Raw genomic sequence first — 15,230 nt, 5'->3', positions numbered from 1 at the left:
AGTTCTCTGTAAAAGAGAGAAAGAACCAAAGAGGAAATATCAATAAAACTTCATGTCTCTCTCTCTCTCTCTCTCTCTCTTTAATGCTTATTTATTTTTGAGAGAGAGAGAGAGAGAGAGAGTAGGAGAGGGGCAGAGAGAGGGAGACACAGAATCTGAAGCATGCTCCAGGCTCTGAGCTATCAGCACAGAGCCCAACGTGGGGCTCGAACTCACAAGCTGTGAGATCATGACCTGAGCTAAAGTTGGACGCTTAACCAACTGAGCCACCCAGGCACCCCAAAACTTCATGTTTCTGAAGTCTCAAGTGAGCTTGACCCTGACTCAAAAATAAAGTGAAAATTTGTCTTCACAGAACATTCTGGAAGCAGGTAATAAGGAGGAGGAAAAAGCAGAAATGCAGGATGGGGAAATTTCTAGAAGGGAACATATGTGTAAAGTGGCCAGCTTGCCCCCAACACCCAGTGGTCAGAAGATTTAGCCCAAAGCTCTAGGTGCAAAATTACAAGCAAACTCCAAGGAGGCAATTACAAGCAGGATAGATCCATGCACTTAATGGAATCAGAACCCTTCAGAACTGGAAAAAAAACTTGGAGGCTTTCATAAAGGATTTATTGTGACACTCTCTGAAGAAGGAGCATCACAATTAACCTTCACTATTCAGGGCTGATTGTCCAATTAGTGGATTTCTCCTGCTTCCTGTTTCTCCTTTCCTCCCACTGCCTTCCTCTCTGCTGTATCCTGGCATGTCATTAGCACCTCTACAAGACACTGGACTGGGAAGGGTGAGGACACACAAAATGGCTATTCAAAAATTAGTAACAGCAATAATCAAAACACTGGCTACGGCAAAGTTCGAAGTTTGTATTTAGAATGAGGAATTTAAATTACGAAATTTATGGATGTCAATGCAATAGTTATTCTTAAACTCCATGACAGGGGTGCTTAAGCAGCCGACTTTGGCTCAGGTCATGATCTCGTGGTTTGTGAGTTCAAGCCCCCAGTCAGGCTCTGTGCTGACAGCTCAGAGCCTGGAGCCTGCTTCTGATTCTATGTCTCCCTCTCTCTGCTCCTCCCCTGCTCACACTCTCTCTTTCTCTCTCTCTTTCTCTCAAAAATAAATAAACATTAAAAAAAATTTTAAACTCCATGACAGAGATAATTTCCTTTATTGAGGTAGGAGGACCTTTTGAAAGGCAACATGCTGTTTGTGTTTCAATTTCTGGTTTCTAAGAATTACGGTAACATGCAGTTACCCACCCAGAGGCATCTGGCTGTCTTGTTTAGTCCCCATCTATGTAACCTGATTGAGAGGGCTTTTGCAGGTGCCTTTAGATGCAACCTGCATCCACTTGACATTATTTATTGAGCACCTACTATGTGCCAAGCACTGTCCCAGATGTCAGGGACACATTAGTTAACAAAAAAATGCCTGCCCTTGTAGAGTTTACATTGTAGGTTAAGGATTCAGAATATGAAAAATAAAAGCAATTTTGAAAGGAAAATTAGATAATATTTAGAAGAATTTCAGTAGCAAGAAAAAAATAGAGCAGAGGAAGGACTGCAGTGTGTTGGGAGTGTTAGTTGCAAATGAATGGGTGGCCAGGGTAGGTCGCATTGAAAAGTTAACATTTAAACAAAGACTTTGAAAAAGAAAAGCAAAAACTCCAAGGTGGAGACCTGCCAGCTGTGTTTCACGAACCAAGAGGAGACTGTAGTGGTTACATTGGGGAGAACAAGGGCAAAAATGGTCAAAGATAAGTCAGAGAAGTAACCAGACAGGGATGGATTGTAGGTGGGAACATTCTAGAAGTTTCTATGAAGATGGAAATGTTCTGTAGCTGAGCTGTCTCATATGGAAGCTACTGGCCACATGTAGCTATCTGATCACTTCAAACATGGCTAATGTAATTGAGAGGCAGAATTTTTAATCTCATTTAACTTTACTGAAGTTCAATTTAAATAGTCCTGTGTGGCTAGTAGCCACCACATTGGTCAGTACAGTTCCAGGCTGTTTGGTAGTTGACATGATCTGATTCAAATTTTTGTGGCATTGCTCTGCTTTTGTGTTGAGAATGTGGAGAGGCGAGGACAGAAGCGGGGTCACAAGGTAACTTCCTATCTAGCCACATGCAGATCCCAGGCAGTCACACCAGCACAAAGTCATTTGCTAGCTCTTCTCTCCTGTAGCCTACCTAACATGGGGGTTGACTGAAATCTTTATCAAGCTGACTGAATTAAGTTCCTTGTGCGATGTTAATCAATAAGATCAACATTTCCTGGGAATCATCTAATTTAGAAGAAGGGCAATGAGAAAAAAGAGACACACATGTGTTGATCCTCTAGCCCGTATCAGAACTTGCTGTTATAGTAATTTTAACAAAAAACTCCAGCAAGGCTGGCTTATCATCTGCTTTTCACAGTCAAAAACTCCACTCAGAGACATAAAATCCCTTTTGTAATAGGGGAAATCCACCTGAATCTGAATCTGCATCCATCTGGCTAAAAACCCATGACTTTTTTACTGTCCTGATGATATCCTTAAAAAAAAAAGAAGTTCACAGTCTCATAAATAAAAGTATTAGGTCAAAATAAGCCTCGTTCTGCTTGCAAGGAAGCTGCTTTTTTTCTCACTGTTTGAAGACCTCTTCATCATGGATTCTAAGACGAACACCCTGAGAAGGAACAATTTCCTTCCTCCTTGTTGGAAAAATTGGGACATTGTTTCTAGAGGCAGGGAGCCTAATAATTCTTGTACCCATGCTTTGCTACAGGAAATTATAATTAATGGAAGCTGTGTGATAATGAAATGGCATTTTCTAGAACAGATGTTGACAAATAGTGATTCTACTGGGATGCAACCAATGAAGCTTGCCCAGACTGGCAAGAAGTTCGTAGTATGATCAGCCCCTCATGACAAAGGCCCAGGGGGTAGGGGTGAGAGACCCACACCCCAGTGAAATGCCCTGCCTTTATCTCCCAACTCTGAACCTGGAGGGAGTCCCCTGGTCTGAAGCAAATACAGTCACCAAGCTCCCCTGTGCCGTAGTGACACTCTGAAGTCAAGTGCAGGAGGTGGCTGTGTTAGTAGGCTCCATCCCAGATGTTTAGAAGAGGGCAGACATCTTCTCACAAATACAAAATGGCAGCCCAACTCTTCATTCCCTCATTAACAGGTTTGTACTTGTATCTTCTTTATTATTATTATTTTTTAATGTTTATTTATTTTAGAGAGAGAGAGAGAGAGCACAAGCTGGGGCAGAGGCCGAGAGAATGAGGGAGACACAGAATCTGAAGCAGGCTCCAGGCTCTGAGCTGTCTGCACAGAGCCCGATGCAGGGCTTGAACTCACAAACTGCAAGATCATGACCTGAGCTGAAGTCGAATGCTTAACTGACTGAGCCACCCAGATGCCCCTGTACTTGTATCTTCTAAGTGAGTCTGAACCGTGAAAGAAAAGTCTGCCACCCTTCCCTTGCCAGTCTGAAATCTACTACAGCTGACCCTTAAACAACACAGGTTTGAACTGTGTGGCTCCACTTACACATGGACTTTTTTTCAATATACACAGTACAGGACTGTAAACGTATTTTCTCTTCCTTGTGCCTTTCTTAATAACATTTTCTTTTCTCTAGGTAACATACAAAACATGTGTTAATTGACTGTTTATGTTATTGGTGAGGCTTCTGGATAACAATAGGCTACTATTACTGGTTAAGATTTAGGGGAGTCAACAGTCACATGCAGATTTTGGAATGCATGGGGGTCAGAGATCCTAAACCCCCCACCCTACCCTGTGTTGCTCAAGGGTCAACTGTATTTTGCATAGAAATGCACCCAAATGAGGACATTTGGCCTCAGAATGAAAAATCAAATGGAATTCTTACTCGCTTGCTAAAAACTTCCTTTGTTCAGTGCCCAGAAGCCTTTTTCCAGGAAGTCCATGGGTTGAAATCAGGGTGAGATTACTAAACTTCAGGTGAGAGCTGAGGAGAGAGAAGAAAACACACAAAAAAGGAGGTAAAGCTCGACTTGGTGAGGGTTTATTATAATTCAATTTAACCTTACCTTATGTATCATCCAATTGCTGAACTTTTCTTTTCAGCAACTCTTTTTGCACAAACTTTCCAACAGAACTGACCATGTCAATGAGAGGAGGGAGATGGCTCTGGAGCCTCTAACTGCAGAAACATCCAGAAGCCACAACACCAGCATGGCAGACACCATTTCATTTTTTTTTTTAATTGCCTCTCAGGGGGCACCTGGGTTGAGCATCCAACTCCTGATTTTGGCTCAGGTCATGATCCCAGGATCGTGGGATGGAGCCCTGCATCGACATTCCGGGGCCCGAAGCATGTTCATAGGCATCATCATAGGGATTAGTGTTAAAGATAGTTTGTGCTGGAAGTCGGGGGCAGGGTTTTATTATCCTCCTTTCATACAGACAAAAATCAAGCTTGGAAACAGGTAATTTGTTCACAGCTGAAGCTCATGGGCAGCAGAGCTGGAAGTGAGAGCCATCTCTCTTCTGACCCCTAGCAGTGCCCTCTGCACTCACCTCACTGCCCTCTAACCAAGTCCTGTGAGTGACATTAAGTAGGACACCCAGGAGCATAAGCAGAGGCTGCTGAAGAACGGATGTGCTTAAGACTCACTCCATGTTTTCCCTTAAGCATTAAAATACTCCTGCTGCAAATTTGCCCTTCAGCTAAAGTCAGCAAAATTTTATGGGTGAGTTCATCTTTTCATAGGATGGTGAGAAAGATATTTTTCTCTAAAATCTCTTCTGAGTTTACACCTCCCCTTCAAGCAACCAAATGCCAAAAAAGAAACCTTCACCAAGTTCGAGGAAAACACCTGCCCTCCTTTCCCATGAGGAAACTGGAAATTTTCCAAATGTGGAAATGCTATCAATTTACTGACAATCTGTTAAGTACCACTACAAGCAGGAGACTTTCGGTAATGGCATGGGCCGGCAATGTAATAAATTCAACTGCACCTGACATTTAAAAACAGCTAAATATTATGAAAGGTTGTGCTCTAGGGTCTCGAAGGATGCATGTCATTTAAGAATGAATATTCTTATCTGATACAAAGAAAACCCAGCACATCTTCTCCTCTAATCATAAGAATAAAATTTTTGAATATGTTCAAATAACATAAAGGTCACAATTAACCCCAGCTACTTAGGGCTCCCAGTCTGCAAATGCACACTGATGACAGGTCTTTAATTTATTTACATTTAATGGAAAGTGCAAAATGCAGCTAATAATACATGTTGATGCTCACGTGAAGTTAGAATTTATTTTGGCTTTGGTGCCTATGTGATGGAAATGTGGTTTATGTTATACTAATAATAGTTATACATGGGCATTTTTATAGCTCTCTGTGAACAGGCGGCTTAGTAATTATCCAGCTATATCTTTTACTACAAAAACAATCCCTTTGGCACTGAATAATTTGAATGATCTAACAACATGGATCAAATGACTTCTAAATTGCCAAATTGCCACACTATAATATACTGAATTATGCAATTGTGCAATTAAAGACTTCTCCAAAAGCTGTTGAGTGGGGGGCATTTTCTGGATTTTTATCTGTAAGGGCACCAAACTTTCTACTCCTTTTCTTTAGCCTTAGCCAAATTCCTTATGCACTCTTCACGGTGGCTACTCTGGTCCTTTATCCAATCTTCAAGGTCACTAATTTAACCTTTCTTGTTCTCCCTCCCATCCCCTTTCTCTCAAGTTAGTACATCTCTCATACCATAAAGAAAACAAAGACAAGCCACCAGGCCTCCCCCCGCCTCCCCGTTTCCCTTATAACCTCCAGAAACGTCTATAAGAGCGTTCTTCCATTCCCTCTAATTCAAAAGACAGGTTCTCTCCATTAACCCTGTCTTCTCTTCATGTTCCTCTATATTTCCTATTTTTTTAAGTAGGCTTCACACCCAGTATGGAGCCCAATGCAGGGCTTAAACTCATGACCCAGTGATCAAGACCTGAGCTGAGATCAAGAGTTGGACACCTAACCAACTGAGTCACCCAGGGCACCCTCTCCCTATTTCTATGCCAGCAAATTGTCCTTACAACACTACTTATAAACCTGGAAGTAACCAGTTTATTTGCTGATAGGGTGGAGCCATATAGTCAACAGGGGCCATGGCCTTGCTTATCTGCTACTCTAAGGGGGCTTCCATTCTCAATGTCTCCTCAGGCTCAAGGTGGCTCCTGGAGCTCCAGCCATCATATCCCATATCCACATTACAGGCAGAAGGAAGGAGGAATGGGTGGAAAAGGCTGTCCATTAAGAAGAGACTAAAATCCCATGTGACTTTTCTGCTTACATTGCCAGAACTCAGGGACACAGCCACATGTAGCAGAAAGGGAGCCTGGAAAATATGGTTTTTCAAAGAGAAATACAGTGTTTTTTTTGTTTTGTTTTTTTTTAAAGAACCATATTGCCCAATGTTCTGTTACCAAGGACAAAGTGCAGAATAAATACTGGGAAACAACTAGAAATCTCTACTCATACTGACTCATGGAGGAAGGCTAGGTGGGCTTGGAGGAGGAAATAGGTGGCTGACACCATGTGGTTCAAATGAGAAAAGGCAGATGTATGTGTAGGGTTCTGGGAACTGAAAGGGGAAGGGGGAGTCATCCAGGAGCTAGCAATGGTCGGATGCCATTACTGATGTGAATGGAAGAAATGGTGACAGCTGGGGCCAGGAAGGAGGCCCTACCCAAAAGCTGCAGCCATAGAACATGCTGTCTGGGGCAACATTATCTTCAGGTTCTCTCTTATTATTGCTTTTTTTACCAGCTCCTCCTCCTTTGCCCATCTCCCTGCTCACAAGCTTCCCAGTTTTCGTGCCTATCTCCCTGGGTGATGTTATCTACCACCATGACTTCATCTTACGTATTTGCATGAAAGCTTCCTTCTGAGCTCAAAACCCAATTTCCAAGGGCCTATCAGTCCTAATGTGGCTGCTTCACAAGTATCCCCAAATCAGTATGTAGTCCCATTCCATTGCTCCTTTATTTCAGTCAAAGGCATGATCAACTAACCACCTCTCAAGTTAGGAATCTGAGAGCCAACTTCAGACTCCCACCCTCTTTCTCACTTTCCACAACTGGTCACCACGTCCAGCCTCTTTTAAAGTTTATTTATTTATTTTGAGGGAGAGAGATAGCAAATGGGGAAGGGGCAGAGAGAGAGAGACAGAGAGAGACAGAGAGAGAGAGAGAGAGACAGAGAGAGAGAGAGAGACAGAGAGAGAGAGAGAGAGAGAGAGAGAGAGAGAATCCCAAGCAGGCTCCACGTCACCAGCACAAAGCTCAATCCCATGAACCTCGAGATCATGACCTGAACTGAAGTCAGACACTTAACCAACTGAGCCACCCAGGGGACCCGAAAACCTCTTTTTAAATTAAATCCAATCTCAATAGTTCCTAGTTTTAATTTTCCATGTTTGCTCACCACTTTGATAGTAGCAGAGCAGAGTGGCCAAGACTATGGGCTCAAGAGTCAGCCTCAGTTGGATGCCAGCCTCTAGCATACTAGGTTTCTGACCTTGGGCGAGTGACAAGTTATTTAACCTCTCTGTGCTTCAGTGTCCTAGTCTGTAAAATGGGAATAATAGAACCTAATGCCTTATAGGGGTGCTGTGGGATTAAATGACGGTATCTGTAAAAATCTTTAGAATATTGCCTGCTACATAAAGCATTTTAAATGAATAACTATTTAATTAAAGTGATTTAAGATATTAAGTCCAAATTCATGAGCACGGTATATAAGGCCTTTGTATTGGGGACTAAACTAACCTCATTAAACTTCTTGCTATTCAGTGAAGGTTCCCTCTTTCATGCCTTTCTATGAATGTGTCCACTTTTTCCTCCAACCTTGTGTTTTTTTAATTTAATTTTTTAATCTGATTCAGAAACATCCAAACATTTCTTAATTTATAACTAAGAATATTGGTCCAAAATCATAAAGTTTATAATGTGCAGTTGTTAGATTTTAGCTCTTCTGAGGGTGACATATGGAGATCAAATGTTTAAGACTTTTAATCTGATGACCAGTGAATATTTTAGAAGTTCCTACAAACAGAACAGTGAGTCACAGGGTACATCTTGGATTTGGGCATACAGTAGACAAAATGGCAGAACAGCAGGACCACAGAGACAACACCGTTCTCAGATCTAGTGGTGTTGGCTTACTGTATATAAACAATACTAACATCACTGTGAGTCCTCTGCTCCAAAATCAAAGGTCACTGTGTCGTGAAAAAAAAAAAAAAAAGTTCAAGTGAAGTGCTCAAGCCAATGAAACATTAAACAAGCGCACCTGCATTTTCGCAGCGGATAATTCCAGTGGGGATTTCATGTTGCTGTGGATACAAGGGGAGGAACAGCTCAGAGATACGTGTAAAGCAGGGAGGGATTAGAGTATCCAGGGAAATAAGTAAAAGGTATTGCGTTTCATTCCATGCTTCAGGGGGACAGCTACAAAATTAGGTCTAAACATCCTTATCCTTCAAATAAAGGGGTCACATTGCCAATTTACTGTGAGCATGATAAAAGAAACATAAAACTTTTCATGTTGCTTACCCTTCTGGGCAGTATAAACCTGTCAGCCTGCCAAGTGAATGCTTATTACTTTTATTTTTAATTTTTTCCTGGCTGGGTTTTTTTTTTTTTTTTGTGGGTTTTTTTTTTTGGCATAGCAAGGGCAACCAAAGCCAGTGATTTAATTAACTGCTTTCATTAATGCTTTTATTTGAATAGATAATGTAGAGAGAGAAAATAATTATCCCACATCAATCTAAATGTTACAATTTACTAAAATCTCTGCTTTCTGAATTGTTCAGAACAATGACAAAAATGTTTACCAAATTACAGTAAATCCTAGCTCAAGACAGCTATTTAACTTAACTGCTTATTTAAATAGTCAAAAAATAACTCCGATCTGATTCAGTCTTAATGCTATCACATAATGTCACAAAATTAATGGTGACATGCTATAGATGGAACCTAAAAGTTGGGAACTCCCAATACCAAAAGAAAAATGGAGGGCAAAACAAGTCAAAATATTTATAAGGTGTTTAAGAGAATTTACCAGGTTCTCCCTGAAAAATTGTTAACTTTCTTCAGCAATATTATTTTGTTTAGCTCACAAAGAGATTTGTTTGACAATGTCCTTGGCCACTTCCTGTTTGTTGTCTTAGTAAATATAGCCCAACAGCTGCATCCATGGCCTCCTGGCTGTCAGTAGTGGCACACTCGGACCTCCAGGGGGAGACCAAAGAAAGAAAGACCTGAAGAGGGTGGGGTCAAGGATTCTGAGCACTTCTAAAAGTGGCGGAGTGTTCATGGGGCAAAGAAGAAGTTCAAATCTCTCTCCCTGACCTTTTTTCTCTCTTCTCTTCGGTGCCATATTGCATGGCTCTCCTATTCATGGGAGCCCCAGTAGGAACCAGGGTGGGGCCTGGAAAAAGGGGCCAAGAAGCAAATCTCAAACCTGCCTGAATCCAGGCTTATGTCCTGGGACAAGGATCTAGAATCAACACTGAACCCAACAATGTCTGTTTGCCGGTGCTTTGTGAATTCTTCAGGGACCCTTCAGGGAGGGGGTGGTGGCCAGGGTAAGGGACTGGGGGCGGGGGGAGGGGGAGGGGAAGGAAGGTATGGGGATTCAGGAACTCAGATGAAAAGCTTGTGTATCTCTGCATAAAAATAACACATAAATCCTAACTGAAAAAATGAAAATGAATGTAATGTTTGAAATGGTCACTTAACGAATAAGAATAAAATTTGGAAGTCTGGCAAAACAAACTAAGATGAAATTGGATTTTGCTTTATAATTTACGGGAAATGATTATGTACATATGAGTAAAAATGTTACACATTTGTACTCTGATCATATTTTTATATACATGGAGCATATATAAGATGTAGATACTAAGACAGCAGTTATGAAAGACCAGCTGGAAAGCCTCGGCACACAAGAGATGGCAAAATGTAAGACACCAATCAATCAGTTCCTTAAGACTAGAACAGAGCACTGTGGGGATCCAAAAGTGATGAGGTCACTTGTGGAGGTGTGGGGTGGGGATAAGGACAGGTTTGCTGCTTGGGGCAAATGCTCGTGGTTACAAGGCTTTATAGACACCAGATGGTCAGGTTTCCTCATGCATGGCATTTATATATTCTTGAACCTTTATTCTTAATGGTGATAGTTTAAGCATGAAGTATATGAGATGCTTTCTACTAGGTCCAATTTAGTGTGTAAATACTATGATATGGGGTAATGACTTCAGCTATGTCATGTTTAATGATAAGTTAATAATTATGCCTAGTAAGTAAGCCCTGAAGTAATGATATGACATAGAAGTTATATATGATTTGTTGAGAATTAGAAAATGTGGTTTGGAAAATAAGCTCATAAAAACAGGTTAATTACAATGAGCAATTATAGGGGGAAATAAGTTTGCTTACAGATAAGAGCTGCCAATTTTGAGGAAATGTCTACATAAATGGTTACTATACCCAGGTGCATGTTAGAATTATTTGAGGATTCTTAAAAATACATATTCCTGGAATTGTAGCTTCAGGAATAGGGGCCTAGGAAACTCTTTTTATAACTATCACCTCCACCTCCACCCCCATCCCAGCCCCACCCCCACAAATAGCTCTGATGTAGAGTTGTTAAGTCTGGAATTTTCATAATCTGTTGCTTAGAGAAAAAGTTGCTCAACATTACGCTCATGTCTAGGACGCTGATCATAACATGTTTCTCCATCGTTAGTTCTTAAAATAAAAGGAAACTCAGGGCTTTTTTTTTTTTTTTTTTTTTTTTTTTTTAGCACAAGTGCCTTACTATGTTGGTAAGGATTGGAAAGATTCTGGTCGTCCTTTTGAGAGAAATTATCTTCAGAGAATTTCAGTTAGGGATTAACACGGTCTCCAGAAGCCATGTGCCCAGTAACTGGCCTTGCCTTGTCTGGGTTTCAACGGTGACTCCAAGCGCTCCAATCCCCCAGAGGGTATGACTACCTGACACCTCTATAGAAGGACTACCTGACACCTCTACAGAAGACACCTCTACCACGTCTCCAGGCTTCTCCAAACTGCCACCCAATATCAAACGGTGTACGAGAAGGGCCAGTTTGACACCTCCTTGTTCCCTCAAAGTGCTTGTAGTCACTTCTGTAATCGGTTGAAGGTATAGGGATGCAAGAAAGTGACTGGTGGATTCAGAGCTGAGTTGGGGTCAGGGAGCTGTGACTGAGTGTGTACGGTGTCCTTTGTCTTTTGGGAAGTGAGGCTGCACATGAGAAAGGTGCGGACAGCAGGATGGGGACAGTTGGCATTGACCTAGTGCCACTAAAGTCCGAGTCACTCCTGGATGGCTTGTTTAAACAAAAATCCCTAGACCCCATTCTCCAGGTTTCTGATACAGTAGGTCTTGGGTGGGACCTGAGAATTTGTATTTCTATAACAGGTTCCCAAATGATGTCCATGTTGGTGTTCCATTTTGAGAACCACTGTTCTAGGCACAGAAAAGTGAGGGGCTCCCAGTGATTTTGGGTGCATAGGAAAGGTGGGTAGAGTTTAATATAAGTTTCAATGAAGGAAGTATATGATCCGTTAAATATTTGAGACACATAAGTAAAAAGTGAATTTTTTTGTTTTGGCCTTGTTTTTTGTTTTGTTTTGTTGTTTTGTTTTTAATGCAGTGGAATTCCTGGGTTTGGGGTGTGGGGTGCACTCAGAGCCCCCTCAAGACTTACATGATAAACTTGAGGTTAGTGGCAAAAGAGAGGACCCAAAATATGTCCAGATTAATGTTTGAAAAGCATCCAAGTATCATGAAAGGGCTTAAGAAACATCCATTGGCAACCCATTAGGTAGTGATGGTCAGTGGGAGCCAAAGATGTGGCCATTATGACCATGAGAGTCTTTGGTCCATAAGGGATTTCTATCCCTCAGCCTGGGTAGACAGCTAACAGGGCAGGGCATAACACCAGTTTTCTCTGCAGTCAAGCACTTTTGCAAAACAGAAACACCACAGAGCATTGGTCGGCTTGCTTGGTACTCCTGATGGTAAATCAGAGATGGTAGCCATTTTAACTGAATTTCTTTTTTTTTTTTTAATTTTTTTAACATATTTATTTTTGAGACAGACAGAGCATGAACGGGGGAGGGTCAGAGAGAGAGGGAGACACAGAATCTGAAACAGGCTCCAGGCTCTGAGCTGTCAGCCCAGAGCCTGATGCGGGGCTTGAACTCACGGACCGCGAGATCATGACCTGAGCCAAAGTCGGATGCTTAACCGACTGAGCCACCCAGGCGCCCCTAACTGAATTTCAAGAGAACATCTTTGCCAGACCAGGACCTCTAGCAGGGAGCAGACACATATACTGGCAAGAAACACCTCTGATTCATCCTTAATCCTCAGGGGAGAGGGGCGCCTGGGTGGCACAGTCGGTTAAGTGTCCGACTTCAGCCAGGTCACGATATCACGGTCCGTGAGTTCGAGCCCCGCGTCAGGCTCTGGGCTGATGGCTCGGAGCCTGGAGCCTGTTTCCGATTCTGTGTCTCCCTCTCTCTCTGCCCCTCCCCCGTTCATGCTCTGTCTCTCTCTGTCCCAAAAAAAAAATAAATAAACGTTGAAAAAAAAATAAAAAAAAAAATCCTCAGGGGAGAGAGTATCTTCCATATGAAGACCCTACCTCCCCAGGCTCTTCCCTCCTATTAGAGACAATGTGAGGCTCCCACAAGGAAACTGGATATGTAAATTTAATTAGTGGGGAGGTGCCAGTCTAATAAGCTTGGAGTGATAGGCTTTACCAGATGCTTTGTGTGTTATCACCTGATTTAACCCTCGTGCCAGTGTAGGAGGAGAGATTCTGGGTTCTCTCCCCATTGTACAGGTGAAGAAACAGGTTCACAGACTTTGGATGATTTTCCTGGGCCCCATCAGTCATGGGAGAGCTCTCTAACTCAGTGGTTCCTGGATCCTGACCCCCAGGGGTGTGAAAACACAGATTCCCACACCTCCCCCTGCATTTCTGATTCAATCCTTATAGGGTGGCATCTGGGTATCTGCATCTCCAACAGATCCCTAAGCAATGCAGAAGTGCTGGTCCACAGACCACAGTTTGAAAACTACTGATCTAACCTTATCTCTGTCCCAAATTAGAAATAAAGTATTTGCCAACACATGCTTTTAAGGCCACCTTTTCTTCCAGCCAAGGTTTCTGGTGGAGTACACTGGATCCTCTTTAGAGCTACAAGAATGCCTGGGAAGAGAGGTGGCCTTGAAAACTTCTTGACACAGTCTTCTTATCTAGCCTTGCTTTTTCTCTGCCTTCATCTCTGCTCCTGTATTTCACCAAAGGACAACTGAATATTAATTAAGAACAAGACTAGGGGCACCTGGGTGGCTCAGTCGGTTAGGCTCAGGTCATGATCTCACTGTTGGTGGGTTCAAGCCCCACATCAGGCTCTGTGCTGACAGCTCAGAGCCTGGAGCCTGTTTTGGATTCTGTGTCTCCCTCTCTGTCTGCCCCTCTCTGCTCACACTCTGTCTCTCTCTCTGTCTCCAAAATAAATAAAAATTTACAAAAAAAAAAAAAAAAAAGAAGAAGAAGAAAGAAAGAACTGACTAAAGAAATTGGGATGGTAGGGAGCCTACCTATATCAACTGCAAAAGGTTCTCCCACCCCACTGCTTTCCTGTTCCTGTCCGCCTGGGGACATCTTTTGACCATGGGAGCTGGAGGGACAGGCTGGAAGAACAGTTCAGGGTGACCATGTGACCAGAAGGACAGGAACTGGTGGGTAAATACCGCAGCTTCCTCACACAAAGAGGGGCCACTCTCCATTGTGTCCTTTGAAGGGTCCCAGTATAGGATTGAGTCTCAGTTGCCCACAGCAACCTGCTGACAAATGCTTTTTGGGGGTGTTGCTGACTTCCCTCCCTTTCCCACCTCACCACCCTGCTCTCTCAGGTGATTTCCTGGGATGGCCCCCAAATAAACTGCTTGCATCCACATTCTTTGTTTTCAGCTTTTGAAGGAATGTAACCGAAGGCAGGTGCCGACATCATTTGAAAATGAAACAATAGTAGAGGGTGGAGACGGAGTGAGTGAGTTTATTACTCAGTTGACACCTGTGGTTATGTTTTGTGTGATCATGAAGAATACATTCCCTAATTAACATCCTTAGCCTCAAAGAATCATGAAAAAGCCCCACAAAAAATGACAATAAGCTGATCCCAAAAAAGGCCTAATATTGCTCAAAGAGTCTTGCTTTTCTTTTGTTCAGAGTCTCTAAAGTGGTGAAGGTAGGAGATAAGAAGAGTTATCCTGAAATGAACAGGAGTGGATAATTTCAATAAATGAAGATTTTTTTCATTTATAATTAATTACATTTAAATATTGGATTCACTTAGGAAACTCGATTGTGATTCACAACACCAGGGAGTCTGGTCATTATTTTCCAGTGGCAGAATGTCAGGTCTTTCTGCCTGGGAAGGCCAGACCCTCTGAGCTTGACACGTAGCTGTCCCTACTCCCCCCCACTCCAGCCACAAGACGGGCCTCCGTATGGGCCCCTGACAGGTCCCATTGTGATGCCAACACAACAATACAGCAAGATGTGACCTGCCCAGTCTGCCTGCTCCCCAGGCACCTGGGAGGGCAGTGCTGCACGTGCCATGGGCCTGGCCGCCACGCTGCATTTGCCCTCGTATCAAAAGGACAATCAGGGAGAGCACATGTCCATCCGTTCACGGGGCCGAGACCAACAGTACAGAACAATGGCAGTCACCAACCTCTTCACTGGGGTTTAGCTCTGAGCTCAGCAAGTAAGCACTATTTAATTAGTCACCTAATTAGTGACAGGCCACACCGAAGGTTTCAGATGTCCTCAGACAAACGTAAAGATAAAAAAGTCTAATTAAGCTGCAAGCACTTTGCTGGCTGCTGCCAGATCCCACAGCTGTGCCGGATATGCAGCCCCATAACAGGAGACCTGGTCATCCGGGCACAACTGCGGCTCTGCAAACGTGACCTCCTCAGTTCAAGCTATTCTTAGTGGCCCCCACATACCCAACCTAATGAGGGATCCATGTTTAGGTAGAAAATCAGAGATTTTACCCCTTGATGAGATTCTTTGGGTTTGTCTTTGTTTGTTTGTTTTGTTTTTGTTGAGAAAACTCTTTGTG

The 15,230-nt window shown here is 42.7% G+C and overlaps 1 protein-coding gene across 2 annotated transcripts in view; it reads right to left on the bottom strand.

Moving 5' to 3' along the window:
- The window catches only part of CFAP61 (cilia and flagella associated protein 61), a 285,028-nt gene that overhangs the window by 94,087 nt on the left and 175,711 nt on the right, over positions 1 to 15,230 (bottom strand). For both annotated transcript variants that reach the window (XM_043602984.1, XM_043602985.1), the window contains one exon: positions 3,888 to 3,986. In XM_043602984.1, coding sequence (XP_043458919.1) covers positions 3,888 to 3,986 — 99 coding nt within the window. The remainder of the gene's footprint in view (positions 1 to 3,887; positions 3,987 to 15,230) is intronic.

The sequence above is a fragment of the Prionailurus bengalensis genome, chromosome A3 (genome assembly GCF_016509475.1).
Source record: "Prionailurus bengalensis isolate Pbe53 chromosome A3, Fcat_Pben_1.1_paternal_pri, whole genome shotgun sequence".
Classification (NCBI taxonomy): Eukaryota; Metazoa; Chordata; class Mammalia; order Carnivora; family Felidae; genus Prionailurus; species Prionailurus bengalensis.
This window is presented reverse-complemented; position numbering and strand designations above follow the sequence as displayed.